This window comes from Trachinotus anak, unplaced genomic scaffold, assembly GCF_046630095.1.
Source record: "Trachinotus anak isolate AG129_WGS33_773 ecotype Australia unplaced genomic scaffold, CSIRO_AGI_Tana_v1 ptg000001l, whole genome shotgun sequence".
Taxonomy (NCBI): domain Eukaryota; kingdom Metazoa; phylum Chordata; class Actinopteri; order Carangiformes; family Carangidae; genus Trachinotus; species Trachinotus anak.
This window is the reverse complement of record NW_027273852.1, coordinates 288,618-315,158: the sequence shown is the minus strand read 5'-3', so window position 1 is coordinate 315,158 and position 26,541 is coordinate 288,618. Positions and strand designations below refer to the sequence as shown.

Here is a 26,541-nt window from a genome sequence, read left to right as displayed (position 1 = left end):
CATTAGATACTGTAGTTTATGCTTTCATTATAATATTGAACAGTATCCATAGAAACAAGTGGGTCCTTAAGCAGAGCAGGTGGCTATGAGCATGAACGTGTTTCCCTCGCTCATGCGTCTTGTATTTGTGCTCTCTTGCCTCTAATATTCTTTGCACATTCCCTTTGTAAAACACACAGTCTGAAACAAAAAGAAAAAACAGAAAGAGCTGATCTCTCTTGTTATTTCCCGCGAGTTTGCGAGCAGCCTTGCTGTAACCTCGCTCAGAGTCAGCCTACCTGACTGGGAACAGGTGTGCAGTCACAGTGGTTGAGGAAGCTAACAAGCATAACTCTCAGTGAAAAACAAATTTTCCATTTCAATAATTCATGCATCATTACCACTGTGTTATCTGGCAAATTGATACCCAACCAGTGTTATGTCTCCAATTAAAAAGCCCTCGATCACTGATCATTTCCCTCTCTCCATCACTGATGAGGACAATGAAATGACCTGCGCTTCATTTTTTTCAAGTGCTCTCTGCAGCTGTGACAGAGTGTAGAGCCTAATGAATTCTGGCCTCTTTGCTCCCACTTTGTGAAAGTACAAAGGCCACGATCTCTCGTTGCAGTAATCACACTGTTCATCTGGTCTCAGAGGCCTGGTGAGCAGACAGGTGAGCAGTCCAGGGTCTTCAGAGAAAAGGGGCTTATGAGGGATAATGACCTTCAGACACACTGGATGTCTTCTGCATAAAAAGAGGTTCCACCAAACACAGGTTTTATGCATGTAATTAGCAATATCTCGGGTATAGCTTCCCTTTTACGTGTGGCATGAATTCAAAATGTTCAGTGCAGATTAACCATCATATCATTTGAACAAACATAAGTGGGAATAAAAAAGCAGGTTAAGTTGGTGGGAACAGGGTAAAGGAAAGAGAATATGAACTCTAGGTGAATGCTAATGTCTGCTGGATAAGTAAAGTGGCATCTGTTTGCTACATAGACTATAAATAAAGATGGACTTAGCCTCTGTGACATCACCCACAGGTGGCTGCTCCACTGCCGCCATCTTGGCTCCAGGCTAAAATGGGTGAAGAGGTGGGGCATGTGGGGATCCGAGACTTTGGTGCACCCACCTGTCATTCAAAGCAGCCACACCCTCAACTATGCATAACTTCAAGCCTCCACCTCCTGTACAGTTGTCGTGAAGGAGGAAGTAGCTCTGGAGACCAAATCTGTTTTTTGCACCAGGCTGTTAACATGTTTATTTCTGATTTAAAGTTGGACATTTTAACATGGGGAGTCTATGGGGACTGACTCACTGTTGGAGCCAGACTCTAGTGGTCATTAGAGAAACTGCAGGTTTTGGTAAGTTGGCTTCATTTTTCAGCCCTGCACATGAACACTTGGCAGATTAACCAACGTGTAATTTGCAAAAACTTTAGTGGGAATAAAAAGTAGTTCGTAAACTGGCATCTGTTTTGCAAACTTTTCCGTTACTTTAACCATCTGCATCTTTCTTTTAAGATGATAATTTGTCAAAACTGTATGAACAACAACCATAAAATCCATTTTCACCGTTCTAATCAATTCAATAGTTTGTGTTGTCATGTAAATGAATCATTATCTTACCTTGAAATTCCCCAACCTCTCTCAGTGAATTCATCCATCTGTCATAACCACAAATAAAATTGTTGCCTCGATGCACAGCAGGAAATCAAATCTGAAACAATCAGAATACCCTGACACTTTGGAATCAGTGATTAAAATGCAAGGCTTGTTTTCAAAACTTTTGTTTGTGACTTTGCTGGAGACAAATATAACAACTGCGCTTAAAATTCAAGCTTCAGGCACGAGATAATTATCTTACACAACTAATGTAGCCTCCTGGATAACTGGGAAAGCTGCATTAGTGAATCAAAGGCTCAGTATTTGGCACATAAAAGTTTGTTTTTTTTTCCTTCGTCAGGCTGCCAGCAATGTTGTGTTATTAACATTTTGGATTTTTTTTTTTTGCTGTAAAAATTCATCTCGCCTGGTGAAACAGTGAAAGTAGCTCCTAGGATTTGGAACCAGCATCCACACCAACAAATGGAAGACAATAAAGTCTATTTTCTAGCCTGAGAATGATCTAATAATTATTTTACACAGAAGATGGAGCGTTTAATCAGAGGAAACTTGGCTGAAATGTGTGGCAGAGGAGTGGATAAACACACTGCAGGTAAAACAGTCAAAACATAACCAGAAATATTATGAGTTATTATACATTCATATTAGGACTATTTTGACTAATTAATGATCTTTCCTAAGTAAATGCTGCAGCATAAATATTCTGCCACCAAAGATTTAAACTTACTGAAAAACAACCAGACAATAAAAAATGTTTCCAGCAGAAGCAGCCAAGCATCTCTGCAGCTTCTCCTACAAAGACAGAACCCCTCCTATTGCAGAGTCTGCAAGTTTGACCTTTACAGAAAAGGTCAAAGATGAAGGACAGCATTTCCTGCTCTGCTAGGCTCACAGCATACTTAATGAACTGGTCCGGGAATTCACAGAGTTTCCATGATAATTTCCCCGGGGCTGGAAAGGGGAATTTCTGCAGTATTTGTACAGTATATTCAGTATTTTTTATGATAATGAGCAGTTCTGTCTTTGATAAGAAACCAGACCTCTGAGTTAGGGCCCGAGGTTTGTCCGAGGACAGGAACCGTGCCGAGAGCCCCGACTCCAAAGGAGTGTCACTTCATTAGGATTTCAACAGTTTAAAAAAGTTTGGATCAAGACCGATGATGCATCTAAATAGTCTTTTCTGTGGCCGAGGCGAAGTAAAGGAGTCAATACAAATGCAAATGTAATGACATCAGCTAGATACACTACATTTAAACCATTACTAGAGTATGTGTTAATTCTGTGTGCTGTTCAATCTGCAACTGTAACATAGTAACTGTTCTGTGATACTCGCACAGGTTGCTGCACTCACAGCCATAACAATATTTATCGAAAAAACACTATAACTAAGAGGAGTGAAGGCATAAACGAAACGAAACGAAACGAAACGAAACGAAACAAAACGAAACGAAACGAAACGAAACGAAACGATACGAAACGAAACGAAATGAAACGAAATCATATTAAGGCTGGACTACATCCCTGCCACCTTCCAGAAATGAAAGCATGTGGACGAGCAGCTCCAGTATTTGCAGAGTTGTAGCTGTTCAATAGCACAGTGCACGCTGCAGGCATGTGGTAATTGGCTTCAACAAGCACATGTAATTCCTGCTGGGATAATAGCAGCAAGAGATCCTGATTGCAGTTCAATAAAGTCAACGTTTCTCTCATTTACAGCTTGCACCTTTTTGAATGTAGAGCTGAAATAAAGGGCTAACAAGCTGGGCTCAACCATCCACTGCAGAGGTTTTCTTTAAATATTCAACTCAGAATGCAAAAATAATTATGTGTCCATCAAGAAAATCATCCAGCATTAATTATTCATGGTAAAGTTGGACAGCTGACTTTAGATTCATATTTTTACCGAACACGGTCTTAACTTTGTGGCTGATCAGTGTATAGCTTCTCTGTTTTATAATAAATATTTGTTATCTTTGGAGATGAACACACGTATGGCCGAGCTCACCAGTCTCACTTTGAACACACTTCAGGTCTAAAGGGATCGGCTCAGATGAAAACGTGTCTATCCAGGCAGCTCTGAGCAGCATGAGAGCCGTGCTGCCTTATTATTGTTAGACACTGATCAAAGCAGCCAAATCAAGCCCGTCAGCAAGGTTGCGTAAACAAGCCTCAAAATACTCATATATAAAAAAAGAATTAGCCAGCCTGTGAGTCAAAGGAGGAACAGCTAAAATAAAATTCAACTGTACAGGGTGAGGTCAAGAAGGAAGGTAAATAACATAATTGCAGTTTGTTAGTTTGAACCTTTGAAAGGTGGAACATGAAACTTTTAAAAGAAACATGAGCCTCAATGAAAACATAAATTTGACAACAGTATATAACAGCAGCATTTGACTTCCTAGAATACTAATTATTCTGACTTTAAGTGTCTGAAACAGACTCTTTGCCCCGAGTTTCATCAGCGTTTAATGAACTTGCCTAACCTCGTCTCAGTTGACATATCGGACGACCAAAATGACTTCCCCTTACAATTTTGTTGCAACTTTCAGGCAATAAGGGTTCCTGCTGCTGGAAATGGTGGTGGTGCTAGCCGAGCCCTGCAGGCAACTGTAGTGTGAGTGTGAGGCTGTGAGTTTCTCCTGGTGTGTGCAAGAAGGACCAGCAGGAAGCTGCAGCCACATTAAGTGCATGTTGTCAGGGTTTGTCAAGTTACTGTTGTCAGCAATGAAGTTCTATAAACTTAGGCTTTGGCGTAATAGTAACTGAAATCTGTGCATTGTGTTCACCGCCACAGATGATAAATAAAGTTCTTGTTCATGTTAAAGTTTCGGAGCCACAGATTTGGAAAGTTAACACACAGCTTTCCGTTATTTTCTCCTGTGTTTTGAATCTTATTTTGTTTTGCCTGTGAACCTTATTTTGCTTGGTTTATTTTTGTGGGTGGGGAACTTATGATGATCACTGGCTGTACATCGTTAAGTTGATGTCTTTTTTTGTTAAAGTGAAAAATAAAAATATTTAATCACAAAAATAAAGAAAAGATATTGAGCAGAGCAGCTATGAAGGTTGGTTGTCATGACGACAAACAATACAACGAGACGGCCTTTCACCAGTTATCCCTGACATTCTCCGGCTGAGAGCAGCCTGATGAAAGAAACATGCTCAGCACATTTTCTGACCTCTACACCGTCACACTAACCACACTATTTCAGAATGAAAGAATATAAGACCCAAATGAATCCACTTCCATTTCCAAATCCTATTGTAAACCTGTACAAGCTAACGTTTAAATTGAATTGTACTCTGGGTGGATTTCTTTCTCTTTGTGGTCCTTTTGAAAGTTAGTAACCTTTAGAAGTGGAGCGCTGCTCATGTAAAATTCAAACAGCCTTGGAGCGGGTTACGTCTGTCAGTGTCTGTGTCCATTGTACCATGTGCTCCTACCTGGGAGACAGGAATCGCGGACATTTTGACACGTTGTTGGAACAGCACGCTCAGTATGCGGTTTTGCTGCTCCAAGTCAAACACTCGGGTCCGCAGCTTCACACACTCCTCTTTCAAGTCCTAGAAACCCCCAAAGAGGAGAACAATGGACAGATAATGGCGACTGCTGGGACTACACGTGTATCAGATGCTAATATAACAGCTGCAGGACATAATGCTGTATTTATGCACAGAACACATGACAGCAAAGCAACAACATCACAGCAACCGCAACAAAAAGTTACTGAGCATTTTGTTGGTGAATCTTTTCATTACAAGTGAAACTATTTAAATATAATTTATAAAGAATTTATAATATCAGTATGTGTTTAGCAAATTAATTATAAACTAAAAATTATAACTATTGCATTTATCTGATGGCTGCAGTAATTTCTTTGCAGTACATATATATATATATATATATATATATATATATATTTGATACAAGTAAATTTTTCCAAAATGCTTCTTTACTTTTCAGTAAACTGTTGATCGCAAGTTTGAACATTATTGTTACAATCATTTATTTTTGCACTGCGCTTGTAGACTATTATATACATTTATTAATACTAACTTAAATGACAGAAGCCTTTTGGTCACACTATTGAAACTGTTTAGATTTAAGTTAGAAAAACATTTTCCAAAATCCAAAAGTGTAATTAAAAGCTTCAACCATATTTTGTGCTGTATATTAATCCAGCAGCTTGATGAAGATGACAGGGGCTCCTCTTCTTGTCCTGTCGAGTAAATATTGAAGTGGTGGTGGTGTTTTGTAAGTCACAAGTAAATTTCTAGTTTTAACTATAAAGTCCTCAGTCAAGACCAACAAGTCCCAAATCAAGCTCAGGTCCAACACTTTGATCAGTTTTCATGTTATTGACTGAGTCCATCTTATGCAGGTTATAAAATCAGGATTTCAGCAGCAGCTTGGAAGTTAACATGGAGTCTTAATGAGCCACTTTTCAGTGACTATTTCAAACTTGTTCTGTTGTCTGACAACAGGAACAGAAAGACACATAAATGAGAACAGATTTATTGGGAAGTAAGAGATAAAAGGCTGAAACCGGCTGACACAGGCAGAATGAAAATACAACATGGTCCAACCATTTATTAGGTTTTGGTCTTGTCTCATGTGATTGGTTGTTTTTTGGGTAATTTCAAATCAAAAAGCTTCAGTTCATGTTAAGTCACAAGTCATTGGTGTTGTTGGTAAGTCTTTTTTGATTTTGTCAAGTCAAATCTCATCTATGTCTTGAGATTGGCAGTGGATGCTTAACTGCAACAAGTTGCACTTTTTACAACAGGAACACAAAACATCACCAAAACTTAACCCCAAATGATTTTGATTATCTTTTACTTTGAAAGATCGTGAGGTAATAGATATGCTGTTAATGCTTCTTTTTGTGAGTGACATTCATCTCTGTGAGAGTCATCATTTATCTGAGTGAATCTAACAGCTGTCTGGATTAATGATGCTTCAGCAGTGCAGAGACTGAGACAAACCTTCTGAGTGAGGAGGGCCTGGACCACCTGGTTCGCCACCTTGACGAGACACGAGGAAAAAGAAAGGGAAAAAAGTGTTAAAAATTTATCAGGAGTCTGGTCATTAGTTTAAAATGGGTTTTCGGAAATGTCTGTGAAGCTTTGAAATGCAGACATCCTTTAATGAAAATGATCCACTGTGAACACCATCAGAGAGAATCTGGAGGCATGTAAGATGCTGTGAGGACAAATTGACAGCATGTTGCATCACAAACTCAGATTTAGTGAAATCACATGGTAGCTGTCTGCACTTAGTGTATCTAACTTTGTCCGCAGCACATAAATAAACCAAAATGTTGTCAAAGAAAATCTGAATAGAGGTCTTTTTCTTTTATGGTCCCGGAGGTCTTTCGTTGCCTTGGTGTAATTAGGATGAGATTGACCTAACTTTTCTATGTCTTAACAGAAAACAGAAAGAGTTTGTTTTTGTGGCTATAAAACAGTAGGATCTGCTTTCCCCACTGCCCGTTTTGATTTCTGAAGCAGAGCCACACATTATACCTTGACACTGGAATAATAACTATCATCTATCTATCAAAACGACTCGCCTCAGCTCATTCAGCCCATGACAGGAAGCCCTCTGAATGCTTTCCCCCAAAAACGATTCATGTGTATAATAAGACTGAAAAGCAGCAGAAGAGAGATGAATCCCTCTGCAGAAACTCTTTTCTGTCCTAAGCCAGAATATGCTAAATTCTCATGGGCAGCAATCTCCATGGTAACAAGCCCATTAGTGAAGGCTGCTAAAATAAAAATAAAGTGGAGGGGTCGTGACGGCAGGAGAGGGATGGAGGGAAAACAGGAGAAGAGATGGAGAGACGATCAGGGTGTTGTCAGGGAGAGAAGAGGAGGGAAGGAGTCTGTCCTCCTGAGCGCTGAGCTCTCACTCTCAAACCGCCCAGGGCTCTGTTGTCTGTCTGCTTCAATTAGAGACATACCCCTCTCTTGGCTTTCCTCCGTGGACCTCGCTAACACTATAGATAATAGTCATAGTGTGTATGCAAGTGTCTTAGCCACAGAAGCTGAGGGTCGTCTCTGACTGTCTGCGGCCTGACCAGCAATTAACTGAGTCTAACCTTAAAGTAAAAGATAAAGGAATAGGTAATCAGTTAGGAAATGTGCTGATTTTCTTTGTTTCCAAGAGCGAAATGAGAAGATTGATCACAATCTCATAATACTGTGTGTTTAGTATGCAGCTAGAGTCACAATTTGGTGAGCCTAGCTTAGCATAAAAACTGTAGGCTGGGGTTAACAGCTCTCTACAAGATTTTAAACAATTATACAGCAGCAAACAACTATTTTCTATGTAAAGATGTAGTGGAGCACCCGCACAGAGTTACATCTCCTCTGTGTGTGTTGTATTCTGAGGTTCTCTGTTCTTTGCTTTGGTAGCCAGTCTGGTAGTGTCCACATTTATAAAGACACAGGGACTGCCCACATGCGAGATGGCACAGTGCAGTATAAAGCGTTCATGGTGAAAGCGACCTTCCAGTGTTTCCTCCACTGAAGAAACAACTTTTTTGGCTAAAAAGGCTCCGACAAAGAAAGAGATGAGACCAGAGCACAGGAGGACTGGCCATGGAGAGTACTGGCTCAAATCCCGGTCGGTCACTGGACTGTCAAAGCATCCAAAAAGTTTTTAAAGTTTTTACCAGCTCCATCAGTGTCATTCGCGCAGCCAGTCCCAGTGGATAAGTTCAAGGCTGAATTTCTTTCCCAGGCCGACTGTGAAACCAATTCTGGTCTGTCTGAGCTGCTAAAGTAAGTAAGTTGATGCTACTTAATGTTACATGTCTGTTTTTATTAGTACCAGCTACAGTAGCATGATAGCATTAGCTGAGTTGCTGTTACTCTTAAAAACCCCTTAAAAAACATAACTTTGTGTTTTGATATAGTTGATATAAATTAAACTAACTGGACTGCCTTAGTACTTAAACCAAGGTATCCTACTGTGAATATTTTGTATGTCAGAAGACTCCCTGTTCTCTTTTAACTGTGGAACACATAACTTTTGTCCACGCCGACATGTTTTGTACTTTGTAGATATTATGCCACCAAAAAAGAGACATCAGGAGCTTTTTCTCCACCGTGTCAGTAATATGTAGTAAACTAACCAGGGAGCAGCCACATTGATTTAAAATATAACACAGTTACGTAACGTCACCAGCTTTACAGTAATAGATTGTCAATACTGATGCATCATTGGATTAGCGTCATTTTACTGTTGTAGCTTGTCAAGGTGCTAGTTTAGCTAGGATGCTTTTTAAAGGTGAAATCAAGGGGATTATGGGAACTGCAGCACTGGTAGAACTACTGAACATAGAAATGTTGATGCTGGATACAAAAATGCAAAAATACTGTTTGTTTTTTCTCTCTTTTCTGTTAACAAGTAATAAAGTTTACTTTCTTTTAGTCTCTGATCGTTTACTGTGAATATTTTTTATTTAAATGTAAATACAGATCTTATGGTAATAAGCCATTTGGTTGACAGCATTAAATAGCCCTCTTTGTTTTGGAGGTGTGGCAGCGTTTCTCTCACCCTCCCTGGCTCAAAAAGCAGGTGGACAGAGCACATGTTTGTTCCTGAAAGTGTTGTGAGAACACAAAGACTGACCTCATCCAGACAGCGTTCATACTGCTTCCTCTGATTGTCGTTTTCCATCGACAGAGCAGAATTCTCCGCCTGCACAAACAAAAAAGAGACAGATAAACTGCAAAGATTAGAGTAATTACTGCTACCCAGGTATAATTTGCAAAAACTTGTTAAGTTTTCACGTCTCAGCTAGACTTGAATACACATGGCAAGTAACATAGCCGTTCCAGCACAAACCTAATGTGCAACATGATAAATGTGAGCTTTTGAAGATGTTGTTTTCTCTTAGACAGGCAGACAGACAGGCAGGCAGGCAGACAGACAGGCAGACAGACAGACAGACAGACAGACAGACAGGCAGACAGACAGGCAGGCAGACAGACAGGCAGACAGACAGGCAGGCAGACAGGAAGGCAGACAGACAGACAGGCAGACAGACAGACAGGCAGACAGGCAGGCAGACAGGCAGGCAGACAGACAGGCAGACAGACAGACAGACAGGCAGGCAGACAGACAGGCAGACAGACAGGCAGACAGACAGATCCAGAGGCTCTCTCCCTGCAGCACTGTGGGATTTGCAGGTTCACTGGAGAACGATGGTTCTAAATGAACGATGCTTTAAATTTCAGGCATCCTGCAGATCCTCGCGGTGTCTGCAAGCCTCACTCGAGGTACCCCAGGTATAATTCAATTACTGACTGCAGTTTTGCCCGACAGGGAACAAAAAGCATTCTGGGAACTCAGGAGGTGACTTTCCACTGAAATGATTAGTCCAGTAAATCTTAAAAGCTGAGCTACCTGAGCTTGCTTGTTTTCTCTCATGTGCTGTGGGCAACTTCTCCGCACAGCAGCTCCACAGAAAATCACAGTAATGGCTCATAATCACAGGAGTGAGGAGGTTCAAAGAAGAACTATCCTCACACAGCTCGGTATCATCCTCACACTAACCCAAGGTGTTAACAGATAATATAATAACACAATATTTTAACCTGGTCCAGTGACTGGCTGCTGAAATAATACTGATTAATATCCTCAGGACTGAAGCTTAAAGTCTTAATTTATAGAAATTAAAGAACTGTTTTTAAATGTGTGTATTCTATCACATCTGCAAAATTTATCCCGAATGCAAAAATAAGTCACTTGCTAAGATGTAAAGGTTTGGCAGGGTGCTAACCACCATGCTCCCTCATCCTTGTTTTTGCACAGTTAACATGGTTGATCTGCAGAGAGCATCACATCAATCAGTGTTTTAGGCTTAACTGTCAAATTTCCACTGAAAATTACTTTTTGGTTGAGGAGCTGAGGAGAGTCAGCGACTCCTCCTCTGTCAAAAACCACAGCTAGCTTCGTCTATTTTTATTATTTATCTTCTCACTCTTTTTTGTGATTCTTTTTTCATCTTTCATGGTAGATTACATGGAAGGTACCCAAGTGTGTCATAATGACAGGAAAGTAGTGGAAAGTAAATGGAAAACCCTGTAATGTTTCTCCAGTTCAGCGTTAAAGTTTAATTACAAATGTGGATAAAATAAAGGCAGCAACCATGAAGAGGCAACGGCATGAAAACCACCAAGTACACTGAGAATTACCCATCAGGGTCAACAAAGAAGTCAAGAAAATTGGTGTAATTTAATGGGGGCTATTTATTTTAAAAGATAATCACAAAGGACAGAGGGGTTTTGCAGGCTTTCTTAAGTACCACAAAAAATTAAATACACACAATAATTATATATTATTCTGAGTATCTGGATGCAGGATACGACACTAAAGCATCTACTGTCGAGGAGCGGAGATTCATATGGTGAATGTGATGTTGCTGAAATACTTTATATTAAAATACACCAATGTATTTGGTGTTAGGTCAGTTTGATTTGAATCATTTGCTTGGTTTTCTTTCTCTTTGTTTACAGGCTTTGTCAGACATGTCTTAGCTTGGTGTGCTGTTTATTGTTATTTTCAGAATAAGTTGGGCTACTGCTAAAAATTTGCACGTGAGTTGTACTATACATGTTTCAATGAAGAAACATGATGTTTTGGGGATGTAAACAGGAAATGTCGCCATGGATTCGTTAAGCAGTTTCAGTGTGAATTATACAATGACAATCAGGGGAGTGAACTTTTTCTCTGGGGTGAAAAGGAACCCAGCCCAGGTGAAAGTACAATATTTCCCTCTGAAATTTGATAGAGTGGAAGTATAAAGTAGCAGAGAATGGAAATACTCAAGTGAAGTACAAGTACCTCAAAATTGTACCTAATTGTACAGTGCTTGGAGTAAATGTACTTTGCTCTCCACCGCTGCTACAGCAAAAACCGAGCTGTCAGCACAAATGGATTTTGATATTATTCAATTACCCAACCAGGTAAAAGGATGCGTCAGTGTAATGTGATTCAGTGATGGTCTATTTGCACAGGGCTTCATGAAATCTACATAAATTTCATTTAGTTGTCTAAGGATCAGTCTGCATCATTGACTTTAAGCCACTTTAATTGTTACATAATTCCTGGATATTCATAGATGAATAATAAACATCAAAAGAATGCAGAAAGATTAAACCAGCTCACACTAATCTGTGTTAAGCTTTTCGCTCAGCCAACTGAAAGCACATTGTACTGTATATATACACTGACTCTAATGAGTTCAGAGTTTAACTCAGTGACTCTCCAGGTTTCTGAGTCTCACAGACACCTTTTGTTCCAGCTATTGCATGTGTTGGATTAAATGAGCCCCCACCAGGTGTGACATCCTTTAACAATCTCTCCTCACATCTGCTCGCACCTACGGTAACACCAGCACCAACAATGATTACAACTTTTCTGGGTTTAACAAGTCCACTCCTGGTGAGGAAAGAATAAGTTCATTTATACCGATACCAGACCAATACTAGTCAAGTAAAATCAGAATGAGGGGAAATATTATTCTCAAACTTATAGGAACAGGTCAACAAATATCTTTTCCTTAAAATATTAGTCATTCATTATAAAAGGGCACATCAAAAATAATTGTCATTATTAATCTTAATTAGAAAATTAAAAGATGATGATATAGAACAGGTCAATAAATCACAGCACATCCAGTAAAACAAAGACAAAGCAGAATAAGAAAGTGAATAGGTGGAGTTTTCCTTTAGGCTATGCATCGCAGTACATACAGCAGAGGGATCAATACTGGCTGCCTGAGACCTTTCAACAGATGGTCAGTCCTATTACCTCTTCAGCAGGGAAGGTGTGACAGAGAGGCGTACTGTACATTCACTGGAACACTGACTCCAAACGTTAACTACCCTGTCAGCATTTTAATTATCGCCTGCTGGATATGAATAACTCCTTTGTCTTCTGCTGTTGCCCTGCCTGCTAAGATCACTCTCCGCCATAATGGGGTCTCATTTCCTGCAGTATTCCATATTTATAAAGGCCTGATGACGCGCTGGTTGTACTTGTTTGTCATCTACATGTCCCATTGATGTTTTCAAATGAAGCCACACAGACTCAGACGCCATGAATAACACGTGACAGTGGTTAATTATCATTTGGAAGCTGTTTGATTTAAACAAATTAATACTGTTGATTTTATATGCTGATATGAATGAGTTGCACAATTGATATGTTTCATGTCCTCTGTGTTCTTGAGGAATTATTTACCTCAGGCAGTTTTTGAATTATTTTTATCTTAGATCTCAGATTCCACTAATGATTTAAAAAAAAAGCTGAACTTTCAGCTAGAAATTTGGCATTTTAACACCATAAAACCCAATTTGACATCACAAAAGTAGCATTTTAAAGCTGTAGCACAGGAGTCTGAAATAGATTTCTGCAGCATGCTTAGAGGCTTTGATGAAGCCCTGCAAGAAAAAAAACAACTATAATTTAGTTCCACAGGCCAAAATCTGCTGACCTCTGCTATAGTAAAAAAAAAAAAAAAAAAAGATAATTAGTGTATTAATCTCAGTAACTGTTATATTACACAATATTGATAAAATACAACCCTACCAACCCTGTTATCCATTTTAAACATGAAGGAAACAATAACTTGGAGCGATCTTCTTGTAGCCACTACATCATTTTCAATTCAGTCCTTGAAAAAAAAGCCTGTCCTTGAGTTGTTCACTTATTCCAAGTCTCTATAGATATAAAGTGAAATAATCTGATTAAACATGTGGCAATATATCGATCAATCTGACATTTCAGGGGTGAAGGGAAAGGACATGGGGAGCAGGAAAAGTAGTGGGGAAATTTGGAACAGTTGGGGGAAGGGGAAGAAGTGGACCATGCAATCCACTTTACCTCCAGGGCTCTGAGTCGCTCTAGCAGGGGATTGCTGTCCTTTGAATTTTCCTCCGATCCACCGCTGGCCTCAGGCGAGGTTGGCATTTCTGCTGCTGTGGCTGTAGGACCCTCTAGACTGTCCTGCTGTTTCCACATTTCCTCCAGGAGTTTGTCCTGAAATACAGAGTGTGGATCAAAGATGCATCCCTCAAATTCACAATGAAATGAAGAATAAATTCTCCTTATCAAAGTCGGCTCCAGTTATAATAGGAATACATTTGGTTAAATAAAACACTGAATACTGCAGAAATAAAATTTCCACTTTGCTTGACTTTAAACTTTTTTAAAGTCTTTAAAGTTATTAACATTGAATCAAACAACCCCCTGTGAAGTGTATGAGTGATGTGTAACTAGTACTGTCGATCTCACTGGGAATCAACACCTCACTGTGCAGTATTTGCAGCTTTTACTCTATTGAACTTGTTGACCTGTCCGCATGGTTGACTAATTTACCCACCAGCCCCATCAACACTTAATATAAAGCTGTAGGCCAACTCTTCCAGCTTCAACAAGTGTTCAATGTTCAAAACACCATGAATTCTCTCAATAGTGGCCACTGTTAATAAAAGCATTGACCTCAACCCTCTGTTTCTAATTTTATCCTGATAGATTCAGTATTATGTCCACTTCCACAGCATTAATCCCATCAGTACAGCAACAGTCATGCATTTCCCTTTAAAATTTTCACATTAAAAGCCCTCCTTTTATTTTAATTTGACAAAAAAAACAGGAAGTGAAAGTAGCTTTACATAGATCAGGACTACAAGTGAAATTAATAAAAGTGTGAAAAATTTCAACATGATGTTGTTGCTGCTGTGGAGTACATTATACTAAGTTTAAATGTGAGCTGTGGTAGGAGGCTACAGGTAATGCTGCTGCCCTAAGTGTCTTATTATTTATTATTATTTACTATCTATTATTATTTAATAGAGACCAGACTTAATTTGTTCATGCCAGGCCCTGGTTATTATATGAATACTAGCTTTTATAGGAGCATTAATGGTTTGTGGTTTGTCACCATCCTCTGAAATGACCAGTATAACAATTAACAATTAATAAAAATACTTAATAGCATTTTTGTTCTGCTCCTTTATAATTAAGCTCTGGTAAAGTTTAGGCAACTGAAAGTAGACAGACTGTTGTTAGGAGAAGGACATGACCTGTTTTCTCCTGAGTGACAGTCATAAGCCTTGTATATAACAACATCATCCTCCTGGAGTCTAGGCTAGTTCGGGAGGACAGTCTTATTTGCACAGCTGCAACAGCTCACTCGTCAGAAAAACAAAATCATAGCTGATTTAAAGTGTTTGAACAAATGACCAACACAGTCATTTTCCTGGTGAGGACAGTCTCTGCGGCTCCCGAGCTCAATGTGAAATGGCAGAGAGACAAAGTTAACAAGTGACTGGCAAAGAGCGTGGAACATTTCACGAGCCAAAGAGAGACGGACGCTCTCCTCACATGTTGGTGGACCAAATGAAGGATAAAACACCAGCGAATACTGGACTTCTGTTCAACAGGTGGCCAAAAAAAGGGACTCCATTGGGACGCGAAGTGTCTGCTCAATTTAACTGTGAAGTGCAGGAGTATGTCAGGGATTCATAAGATAAATTTAGTTTTTTAAGGCAAATATTTTCATGGACAGAGAGCAGCAGAGATGCGGTAAAAGCTCAGCAGGAGAGGGTTAAATATCATCTTTTACATCCCTGAGATGGTGCATTGGTAACAAAGTCTTGACTTCCCTCCCAACAGTTCATGTGTCCTTGAATGTAATTTATTAACCATATGAGTATTTTAGCTGAGCTTTTCTGACTGAATGTGGCTTTTTCCACAGACGTCATTTCATCAGGGACAGAACCTGTACTGCAGAAACCCACAGTCACCATGACTGTCAGCTGGTACCACTCTTTTTTTTTTTTTGTAACAATCTTCTTCGTGGCAGCAGAGGTGGCAGCTTATTATTCAGCGCTAACTCTTTTAAATAAGTCAGGTTTCATCACAATTTACCAGAAGAATAAAACTGGTACAACAAAAACATGAAATTCAGTTACCCTGACAAAGTATTTGGGGAAATGCAAACGAGAAACAGAAATGAACTGACTCTGTTTTGTACCATTATTTTCTTGAATTAAGTAGATACTCAACATTACCATCATGTATTGTTTGGATGCGAAAGCTCAGTGGAACATGGTGGGTGAGAACTTTCAGATTTGCTCCTCAACCAGGCAGATAATCACACCTGGTACTTTGTCTCATAATTGAGATTGTTTATTGTACTTATATACTGTGAAAAACGATTTACTTTTGTTTTTTATTTTGGGTATGAGCCATTGTCATTTTACAAATTCATTCATTATTGCTTTTTCTAATATCTTTACTTCATTAAGTGTCATACATTTTGTACTTTCTTTTGTCTGACTTTTCACTGTTTGGTGTTTGTTTACTGTAATTTTGCATTATTTCTCATTTTGCATGAATGATTAGTGTCAAATGGCAGAAACCAAATATTAAAAAGCCTTGATTCAAAAAAAGTGGCAGGAGGACGTTAGCATAAAAAGGACAGAAGAAGAAGAGTTACATAAGACACCCTAACTCATTGGTTTTATGAATTATGTTTTGCACTTTAATCCACACCAACAAATTCATAATGTGTGTGTGTGTGTGTGTGTGTGTGTGTGTGTGTGTGTGCAACTTATGTGTCAGTCAATGTGTGTTTCACTTTATCATTTAACCTTTTTGGCTAATTCTGAACAATTTGCAAAATGTGCAGATAAGATTTCACCTGATTCAAATCAAAATGGTGATGGCAAAGACAACATGAGCACCACAGCAGTGTTAAAAAACAAGAACGATAATAAAAGGACTTTAACATATCTAGTGGTGACTGGAGTTCCTTCTTCTACCTTGTATGCCTTCATGAGGTCCAGTGGGTCCACCTTGGGGCCCTCCAGCGAGTCCTGGTTCTGTAGTAGTGTTCGCACCGTCTCCTCCATGCTGCATTCAAGAAGAAAAAACGGGTCAGTCTATAGGCCACTGAACACGAGATGAGTGATTGTAAGTACTGTATCAATATGATTTATTTTTATTGTCCAAAAGGAATAATGATCAGAGATAATTACTATTTCAAAGCCAGTTTTACATTATATCAAAAAACATGTCGATTATGTCAATCAGCTTGGGAGCGATGGCTGATACCAATCCACTGTTTGAATTTTGATGGTGAGATACACCTTTCTTTACACTTGGATCAGTGACTGAGCCTTTATGTAATACCTGCTGTCACTATTTATGACTGAATGTGTGAAGTTAACAATGTCTCCAGCACAACAAAAAGTTTTCCAGCCCAGTGGAAACAGAAATGGAGTTTGCTAATTGGCTGCAGAGATACAGAACTGAGGGAAAGTGAAGCTGATAAATCTGTTGATCGAGGTTCTCGTGTTAAAGTGATATTTCTCTTTGATGGAGCATCTTTACACTCGATCATTCACGACTGCATGAACATTCAACATCAGCGCTGGCTCAGCTCCCCCTGAGATGATCTGACCCGCAGTGTTCAGGCTTTTCCACATCCATACCCAATGATTCAAGGCTGATTGGTAGCAGAAAGCAATTTAAGGGTGGTAATGATATGAGAAATGGTCTTAACACACGGCTCATCTACTGAATGAACAAATACATGTGCAGCTTAAATGTTAAAACAAATCAGATCAGAAAAACCTTTTTTTTTATTATACAGTATTTTGTGTTTTTTATATTTTGATAGAGTTTTCTACTTTGTTTGAAAATGTAACGTGTAGATAACCACGAAAAATAAAATTCAGCTCGGGACAACGGGAGCAGATGTAAACACATCAGCCTTTTATGCCCTTGTAATGTTGATGTGCTAGCAAACAGCTGCTTGTTGAAACAGATATGGAGCAACATTAGCATTCATTTGGAGCTGTGCTGAGTGGAAGCACACTACTTTTAGCTCTGTTTTGGGACATATCTGGCTGTTTGGCTACTAAATGCATCACTGTGGTCACCAGCTGGTTGCTAACGTTGTCTGTTTGGTGGTGAACAGTATGGTGGGTTTATAAGAGGTGTTTTGCTTAAAACAGCTGCCTGCTGCTGCTGCTGGAAACAAGCACGGATCGGAGCATTCAGACTTGGACGATACAGTAAAGTTTTAAGCAGGAAAAGCAAAACAAGACACTAAATTGCTCCTTAGAGCTGAGGGAAACTTTTTATATAAAAAAAGGTAGTAGTGCAGCTCTAATGTTTGATTTCAGGTTTTATGTGATGCAAATTCAATGGGCAAATTTTCAAAAATCATGCCTAAAACCTTATACAGTATCCATACTGTCCATACTCATATATACAGCATGTTCACAGTAAAGTGCATCACAATCCCTTGTCTGTTATTATTGCTCAGAGCTGTTCTGTGCAAATTAACCTTGTCCTTAGACACATAATATTTTTTCATAAGGCTTCACAACGCAGATAATACTGCAGCTGACATTTGTTCAAATGGCCTCGCATGTATCAGTGAAGTCTTGCATTGTGATTTTGTAATTGTTTTCCCCCCTGAGCTGTGTATGCTTGATAGACACTGACCAGCACGCAGTGACATTTTGCTCTGTCACTTCCAGAGCGGTTTTTCCCTCCGTTTGATGCATGTGGCACAGCCATTAGCATTAACTGCTGACTGTGAGCACACCACTGGCACTCCCGCCCCAAGTCTCCGCCACTGACCTGAAACAAACCCGACCAAAATGAAAGCAGCGGGTGCGGTGGCGGTGAGATGGGGGAATACTGAACTCAAATATTCATTGAGTTTTAAGTCCAGAAAAAGGCAAACCGAACCATTTGATGTGAGCATCTGAAAGACCACATGTCACTGCGTGTTGCTCAATGGCTCGAGGAGGCCACAAAAGCTGTCAGGGTTGGTGGTTCAGATCCCATCGGGACCACCCATGCTGAAAATGCCTGCAGTGCCGTGTCTGATGTACTTTGGATCTGAATGTGTCCAGTGAATGGAAAATGCTATGAAACTTTAAATTTATGAGAGAGTGCGTGTGGAAGACCTACTGCAGGAACTACATTAAGTTGCTGCAGTTTGTGCAGGTTGATATGATGAAAGAAAGAAATAAATGAGTGATCAGCTTCATGTTGATGTTTGCTCCACTGAGTTTGTCCCGTTAGTGTCTGACTCTCTGAGGTCTCTCATTCAACAACAACAAAATAAAAGTAACTCATAAAGAGGAGAAATATAACTCAACAACTGGAAAATGTCAATGATTTAACCTGATGACTTTAGGACTGTGCTCTTTCTGCACATGCTTGATGTAAATACGTTTCTCGACACGTGACGTATTTGTCACTGTTCCAAACAAATGTGTCGGTGCACGTAAACACCAGACTGTACTAAATCAAAATAAGAATGAAAGAACTTAAACGCAACTATTAACACGGGCAACTGGTTTTAACAGGTTACAGCTGATTTATCCGTAACCTGTTGTGAAAGAGTTCATTCTGAACCATCATGTAATTTAAAGGGACCGTTTGTGAGTTTTCTCTGCTGCCAAATGTGGTTTCTTGCCAGGTGCTGGTGATTGTCGCCTGACGTGAGTTTTGGCCTTTGTTACATTTAAAAGATAAAAGGTTATAATAAAACCTCTGAGCAACGCTACATCTTCAGGGCAGATTGGAGGCTACACTGAGTCGCTATCGGAAAGGGACGAGATGGGCAGGGGCTAGCGTGCTAGTTAGCATGCTAACTTCAATAGAAGAAAAGAGGTGATAGAAACAAGAGTTAACGTTGTTGTTGTTGCTGGAAACAACTGTTGTTGAGTAGAGGAATTAATTTTGATGCTGAACTCACAACGTTTCCTCTTGACTGGTAAGTAAACAGCTGTTAATGCTAACGTTAGCTACCATAGCAAAACCTACAAATAGCCCCTTTAAAACCTATTGTGTAGTTTCAGTTATTCTCAATGGCTTTATGGCTGGATTAACTCGAATAATACACAAATGAGCCACAACATTAAAACCAGTTACCTGTAAGTATTACTGAAATATTTATATACAGAAAATTCATATTTATTCTACTATCCCAACAGCACAGACTGTGGCAAGTACCGTAGTAACAGAGACCTTTAAACCAAGCCGTCTTTTTGACATTACCACACTGACAACCTGAACTGAAATAAACGTAACATTTCAACCTTCCTTCTTTGACCACCAACAATCACCCAAATGGCAGCGTAAAGGTCAAAGCCACAACAGACTCTCCATCAATACAGTTTACAAATCCTGTACAGGTCCTGTATGAAGAAAATATTTTACAAAATGTAACATTATGCAGTTCTCCTTCTGCATTTTTCAGTTTTGCTTCACGGCATCACTAAATGCAACTGTCATAATGCAAAATGGATCATATTTCCTCCACGCTACAGCCGGTCCTCCACAGAGTTTTGTCTAATTATGCCTCCTCCTCATGTAGTCACACAAACCCACCTGATTCCTATCAAAATTCATGTTATTCTCAGAAATATTTCATTCATTGCCTCCACTTTTCTCCACACTCACTCCTCACTCACCCCATGCTGCTTTCCTACCGATGCTGCTCATTTGAAATGAGGCTAACCACACAGGTCCTCAGTCTCCTCAGTTCAGAGTTAGTCATCGTTGTGTGTTTGTGATTGGGCACTGAAGGGAAAGTGGGTCTCCTGGCCTCTCTGTGGACCATGAGGGGAATAATGGGCAGCTGAGCGCTCTCAGAAAGGGGAAAACAAGCTCCCTCCCTGTCTGACTCTACCCTAACAAGGCCACGTACTCTCCATGCCATCCCGGTCTCATGACTGCAGTCTGGCAGGAGACGTCTGTGGTCTGATTGTCTCTCTGAGTTGAACTTTGTTTCAGAGATGCTGCTGAAGGAATTTTTGCATTTGCTCTCGCTCAGCCAGTAGGAAACAGGATCTGGCAAAATGTTGCACTATGGTGCTGGTGACACCACAAACTTTGCAAAAAAATAAAACAGTTTTCTGAAGTAAGTTGAAGTAACACTCTCACCAGAAACTATACTCGAGATGAATGGATATAATGGGTCAATGTTTTCAGTTAACGTCCATTTGGAGGGTGAAGATGTGGATCTGGTTTCACTCGGCAGCTTTACAGAGCGGTTTTGAAGCTCAGAGTGAGCTGCTCTGCTGTTGCCATCTTGGCAAGCATCTTGGTTTGTGGCAAGCACAATTAATACAATTTAAACAGGTGAGTTATATAACAATTAACCCGCGTGCAGTTGTCATGAAGCAGGAAATTTGCCCCTTGGAGACCAAAACAGTTTTTGTACCAAGCTGTAAACATGTTTATTTCTGCTGTAAAGTTGGACATTTGAACATGGGACTGTTGGGGCCAGACTCTAGTGGTCATAAGAGGAACTGCAGTTTTTGGTACTTCAGTGTTGGCTTCATTTTTCATCCCTGGAGGTTGCTGCTTGGGTACAACACATCACACACATGTGCACCCATGCATGTGTTTACTGTATGTTCATAACATTGCTTTGGTGACCTTTCACAGACATTAGTCTTAAATGGAAACGACCCCTTCCTTCTTACCAGAGGGGTTTCTGCTGCTGCTCTGTGACACTTTTCAAAGCAAGACCTTCAGCACAACAATGTATGAATGAACGTCCTAGTTTCTCCCGTAAATAGTGACGTGACCTCTTTCCCCACCTCAGTGAAAACGGAGCCACAACCAAGCACAAGCTTTATGGGGAAGCATCTTGATGCCCTTCTGTTCTCATGGGTTTTCATCCTTCATTTATGTGTATTTGAATATTAAATCCTAAAAGAAAGCACAATTATTCAATCTATCTGAAATTATTTGGTCACTATTTTGTTCACAGTGTTTGAGTTGAGGTGGTTCTGGATCCCACAGCAGCCATCACAACACTGAATGTGTGGATGTAAAACAAAAGAGTTTTGATGGTAGCCTTGACAGTGCCTGTATAATCAATGTGTAATTGTTCCACATATTGAAGCAGAATTTATCACATTACAATTGCTACCTCACACAGCTGTTTTACATTTCAATACATTTTTTTTTTAATTGGTTTGAAACTTTTCCGATGAGAGAGATGAAGGAGGTCGACTTCCTAACTGCTCCATGTGGTTTGCAATGTGTGGTAGTTCACCTGAGAGTTTAAAACACTATTAATGTGCGTCAAAAATTAAAATATAGCCATAGCAATAAAACTTTAGAGCTGTGCATGAATATGCTCTGGTTTTCTGATCTTTATGTTTTATCTCATGCTTTCACCTGCGATCACTGGTGCCTGTTTCCCTCCATATATCTGGCTCATACAGCAGACAGGGGCTGTACACCTTAACTCTGAGTATGCAGGTATTTTCAGTTTACCTGCAGACAGAGCAGTGATACTATCTGCACAAAGACACTGTGTTATATCACAGGAAAGGGAAGTTGTTTAATTCTCAGTAAAGATGCTTCAATCAAAACTTGTCAAAAGATAAATTATCTTTTATTTCTTCATTGTGATTCAACAATCATTTTGTGTGAGGAAAAAAAGCGGCTGAATAAAGGAACATTGTTGTTACACTTGGAGAAAAAAATGAATATAATCTCAATTTTTTCTAAATCGCATCTCAAATGATGCCAATTACCCTAAGATGATTGTTGTGAGTTTAAAAGGCAGTAATTGCCCAGTGTAGTATCAAATGGAAACCACACCAGATCTTTTCATGTGTAAAATATCTAAAATATCTTGTTCTACAAATAAAATATGAAACAGAAAAGATTCTCCGGAACTTTACAAAGCACAAATTAAAGGTCCTTAGATGCCAGTGGTTTGGGTTTATCACCAGTAAATTAGTATTTCATCAGAACAAAGTCAGGGTTGCTTTGGGAGACACTGTCTGCATGTAATGAGTGGAAATAAAATTATAGAATAAGAGATTGTAATAAAAAAAAAAAAAAATTCAATCTGAGGGATACATAGTTGGATTTTTTGATAATCATAAGTTGTGCTCTGTAGCTGACTGATGCACCATCCAAAGCTAACAAGCAAGGAGAGAAAAACAAAAAACGAATATCTAATTCCCTTAAATACTGGGCAGCAGTTCAAAATATCTTCTCCATGGTGGAGGTGAATTAACTTACAGTCACAAATCATTGGGGCCTAATCTCACACCTCGCTGAGCATATGCAGATGGGATCAAACTTGGATCAGGAGGGGCTGTCAGCAACCTAACAGTTGGCTGGACATAATGCTTGGTTATTATTTCCCTTTATCACACGCTGGGAGGGGAGATCAATAAGTTGGGACACAGTGGTCGTCTCTCGCTGCAGAGGGTTGACACTTCATATCAAGCTTTAGTGTCCAATAAAACTGATTGGATTTTTTTTTTCTACATATAGTGAGCTCTCAAGTTAATTAAGCTGCTGAAGAGGCCCAGCGGTTCATCACATTTGGTGTTTGATGGATGTTTGCTATGCATTATGTTTGTTGCACTGTTGGACGGTTTTTTGTCATTGAGCTGTGGCCACTGGCTTTTAATCTACCGCCTAAGACATAAGGTGAAGTGATAGAAGGGAAAATTCCTGACACGTTGCACCACACAGAAGAACCTTATGTCGCTTGACAGGCTATAGCGTTGTACAGTTGATGGTTTTAGTGCATTGAGGGCAACACTGTCAAATTTTTCAAATACATCTTAAGATACTGAAATCAGGTCCTACATTACTCCATAAATATCACAGAGGTTTTATTATTTACTTTAGTTATTGTGTTCAGGAAGTGGCAGAGACAGAATTTTAATGTCAGCCTGTGTTCAACCTGTTGCCTTTTTCCTGTTACCAAAAGTGGACAATTTTTTACTTTAAACAAATGTTTATTCAATTAAAAGCAGCTTATGTCAGTGTAATATCATCATGCATAATGTCCCAAGAGAATCTGACTATAGATCCATCAGCTAATAAATTATCTATCTATCTATCTATCTATCTATCTATCTATCTATCGGTTTCAGCTCCATCTGAATTTGAATCATATTTCGATCAGCTCAAAAGGCCTCTTACAACTCTCTGAGAGCTGTAAATGGACTTTGATGTGTAAACGTTCACAGTATTGTATCTGTGCTGTCATTAGCTGGTCGAACTTCGATCAGGCTGCAGTAAAGCGTGTAACTGTAATCAGCTTCACCAGCCTGGCGTGGTGGAGGTGCTACCTGGAGAAGTGCTGCTGCAGTGTCACCATCTGCCGCCCGCCCTGCTGAGACCTCACCCTCTCCCTTCTCTCCACGCCCAGATGTTGTTTGTTCTCCAGCTGGGGATTATTCGTATGGATCAGTCTCTGTGGCGTAGCTGCAGGGGAGAGGAGTAAACACAGTTAGTTTGTTGTTAATCTTGCATATCACAATCCCACTGAAGATTTCAGACATACAGTGCATCTGTTGTCTGTAAAGGCACATTTTATCAGCGAGTTTGGAAAAGAGCCGGACCAGCGTGCAGCCTCTCCTCTCTCCACCTCACACGCTGTAGTTTTGAATTAGTGTCGACTTGTGTGTTTTCCCCACAGCTGACAGGTTGTGAGTCAGACACGCTCCTGCTCATGACATTACGCAGGGCCTTGAGGTAAACTGTCACTGTGGAAACAAATACCTGTATATCTAAAAAGAGTGAAGGATGCCCTCACACAGTTCTGGTCGAAAACGTCCAGGTGTAGTTAATATTATAATAACCCTGTTACCTTATAGTTCGTCCTTCAGGTGTTTACCTGTCCAGATGTTGCTGAAATGAAAAAGTCTGTGCAGCGTTTTCAGAGGAGATTAAACATTTTTGTGACCTGATCATGTTGTTGTTCTGACAGTAAACATGAGATAAGAACCCAGCGCAGTACAACACAATGACCTGTAAACCTGACTATAATATGGTCATATCTCTGTGTGGGTTATTCTGTGCTTGTTAAATCCTTTCTTTGCATCAGTTTAATAGGAATTTTCATTAAGAAAAGCTAATTTCTTCTTTAGTGTCAGTCTATTGCGAGATAGCAAATGGCCAGCAGAGGTGTCAATCAAATTGATAATGGATCCAATTTTCTATAGTACCGGCCTCTAACCACCAGTTTTGCTCCCTGTGATTCACTTTAGGCATCACACTCAATTATTTCTATTCCACCATGCAGCGCAGCAGCACAGGAACAAGAGTTGTTGAATTACATGAAGTCCTATTACTGATTCCAGATTTTATAAGTGCCACAAAGAGATTTTCTGTTTCTGTTTTGCTTTAATCTCACAGTCACACTTGACTCACGAATGCTGTTTTTGTTTCATGTTTACAACAAAGTCAGTTTCAAATTAGACCAGTGGTTTTGGTTTAGCACTCAGAGCTTCTCCTCTGATTGGCTGACTGACCTGTTGTCACGAGAGCTCCAGAGAGAAGCCTGAGAGAGGAGATGTAAAACTACACTGAGATGTTTTTGGTTCTTAAAACCACGAACATATCTTCTTATGGATTTCAACACTTCAAATAAAACTCAGGAAAATTGTAAAATACGGGACCTTTAAATGTTTTACTGTATCACAGCCAACATGAGAAAAATGGAATTTGGTCGTGAATAATTTGATTATTTACACCATATTTGTCAACTTATGGTATCCTGGAACCTGCAAGGCAAAATGCAAGTAAATGCAACTAAACCTAATGTTTTTATTTTTAGCTATAAAAAATTTCTACAACTGCTGGTTCTAATGTACAGTTTGTAGACAACAGGCAGATATTTCTCGCAACTAAACTTTGTTAACAAGCAGAAATGTGCCATTATTTGTGTCCACAAAGACACACCTACTCAATAATAATAATAATAATAATAATAATAATAAATACAGCAAGTTCATGAAGTGTACTGAAATGTGCTGCAGAAGTCACAAGTGTCAAGACGCCCACACAAGGCAATGTTCCCATGTGTTTGTATTTGCAAACAGAGACCCTGGGGGTCACAACAAAAGGTCATTCAAGTAACGGTCATTCAATGTTGTTGTTTTTTTTTCAATAATCAGAACTGTTCTGGGAACTGGCTCAAATAAATAAAAATATAAATAAATAAAAATCTTGGCAAAGTGGTTGTTGTTGCAAGATGATAATTACAAAAATGAGAGAATAATAATTTATTGCAAGTGATTGACAAAGTGATCACCCTGTATCAGCCTTCATGCCAGGGACGATCATGAATCAGTTTTTAAATTACATTACACTGCACGTACTCATGAATGATGAATGACAGCAGCTCTGCACTAAACAAGTGGAGTTTTTCCACTTTTTAGATACAACGTCAGGGACAAAACCACTGAAGCAAACAGAGAGAAAAACTGAACTCATGTGGTTGGACTGGTCCCTTAAACTGTTACCTTCGGGCTTTTTTCCAGGGCTTTAAAGTGTCATATTTTTTAATTTTCAGGGGCCTGGCAACGATGTCAAATCTGAATCGGCACTGCCATCTAGTGGTGTTCACAGATCACTACCACAGTCAGTCACAAAGACGTGGGATCACTGCAGTTTAAACATGAAGTTAGAGGATGCAAGTTCATCTTTGGCTCTTGAAGTGTCTTTTAATCACATTGTATAATCTGCAATACCAGTTTTGTGGTAGAACATCACACTTATCCATGCAGTTATTTTACATACAGGATGTACAAAAAGACATTTAAAAGAAAAATGTCTGCATTATTTTTTTTATTGCATTCAAAGATGCAATAAAAAGCAGATTGTAGACTGTCCAATGACAAAAGATTTAAAGGACGAACATGGCAGCAATTATTCTTTAGGACTGGGCATGTAGAACCATCCATTAGGGTTTGGGACAGATGTTGTTTGCCTTGTTTTGTTTTGCCCCTTCGGTGTGTCTCAATATCATCAATATCAGCATCATACATGTATAAAAAGAAGGCAGGGAATAATATCTCCTGCTTTAAACACTGAAGATCTACCAAGGTT

At 39.5% G+C, this 26,541-nt stretch overlaps 1 protein-coding gene across 2 annotated transcripts in view; it reads right to left on the bottom strand.

The window, feature by feature from the left end:
• The window catches only part of LOC139621701 (nck-associated protein 5-like), a 62,317-nt gene that overhangs the window by 23,687 nt on the left and 12,089 nt on the right, over window positions 1-26,541 (bottom strand). For both annotated transcript variants that reach the window (XM_071478513.1, XM_071478589.1), the window contains exons 2-7: window positions 23,778-23,913; window positions 16,455-16,545; window positions 13,510-13,665; window positions 9,250-9,318; window positions 6,597-6,635; window positions 5,055-5,174 (exon numbers count right to left, since the gene is read on the bottom strand). In XM_071478513.1, coding sequence (XP_071334614.1) covers window positions 5,055-5,174; window positions 6,597-6,635; window positions 9,250-9,318; window positions 13,510-13,665; window positions 16,455-16,545; window positions 23,778-23,806 — 504 coding nt within the window. In that variant the 5' untranslated portion in view covers window positions 23,807-23,913. The remainder of the gene's footprint in view (window positions 1-5,054; window positions 5,175-6,596; window positions 6,636-9,249; window positions 9,319-13,509; window positions 13,666-16,454; window positions 16,546-23,777; window positions 23,914-26,541) is intronic.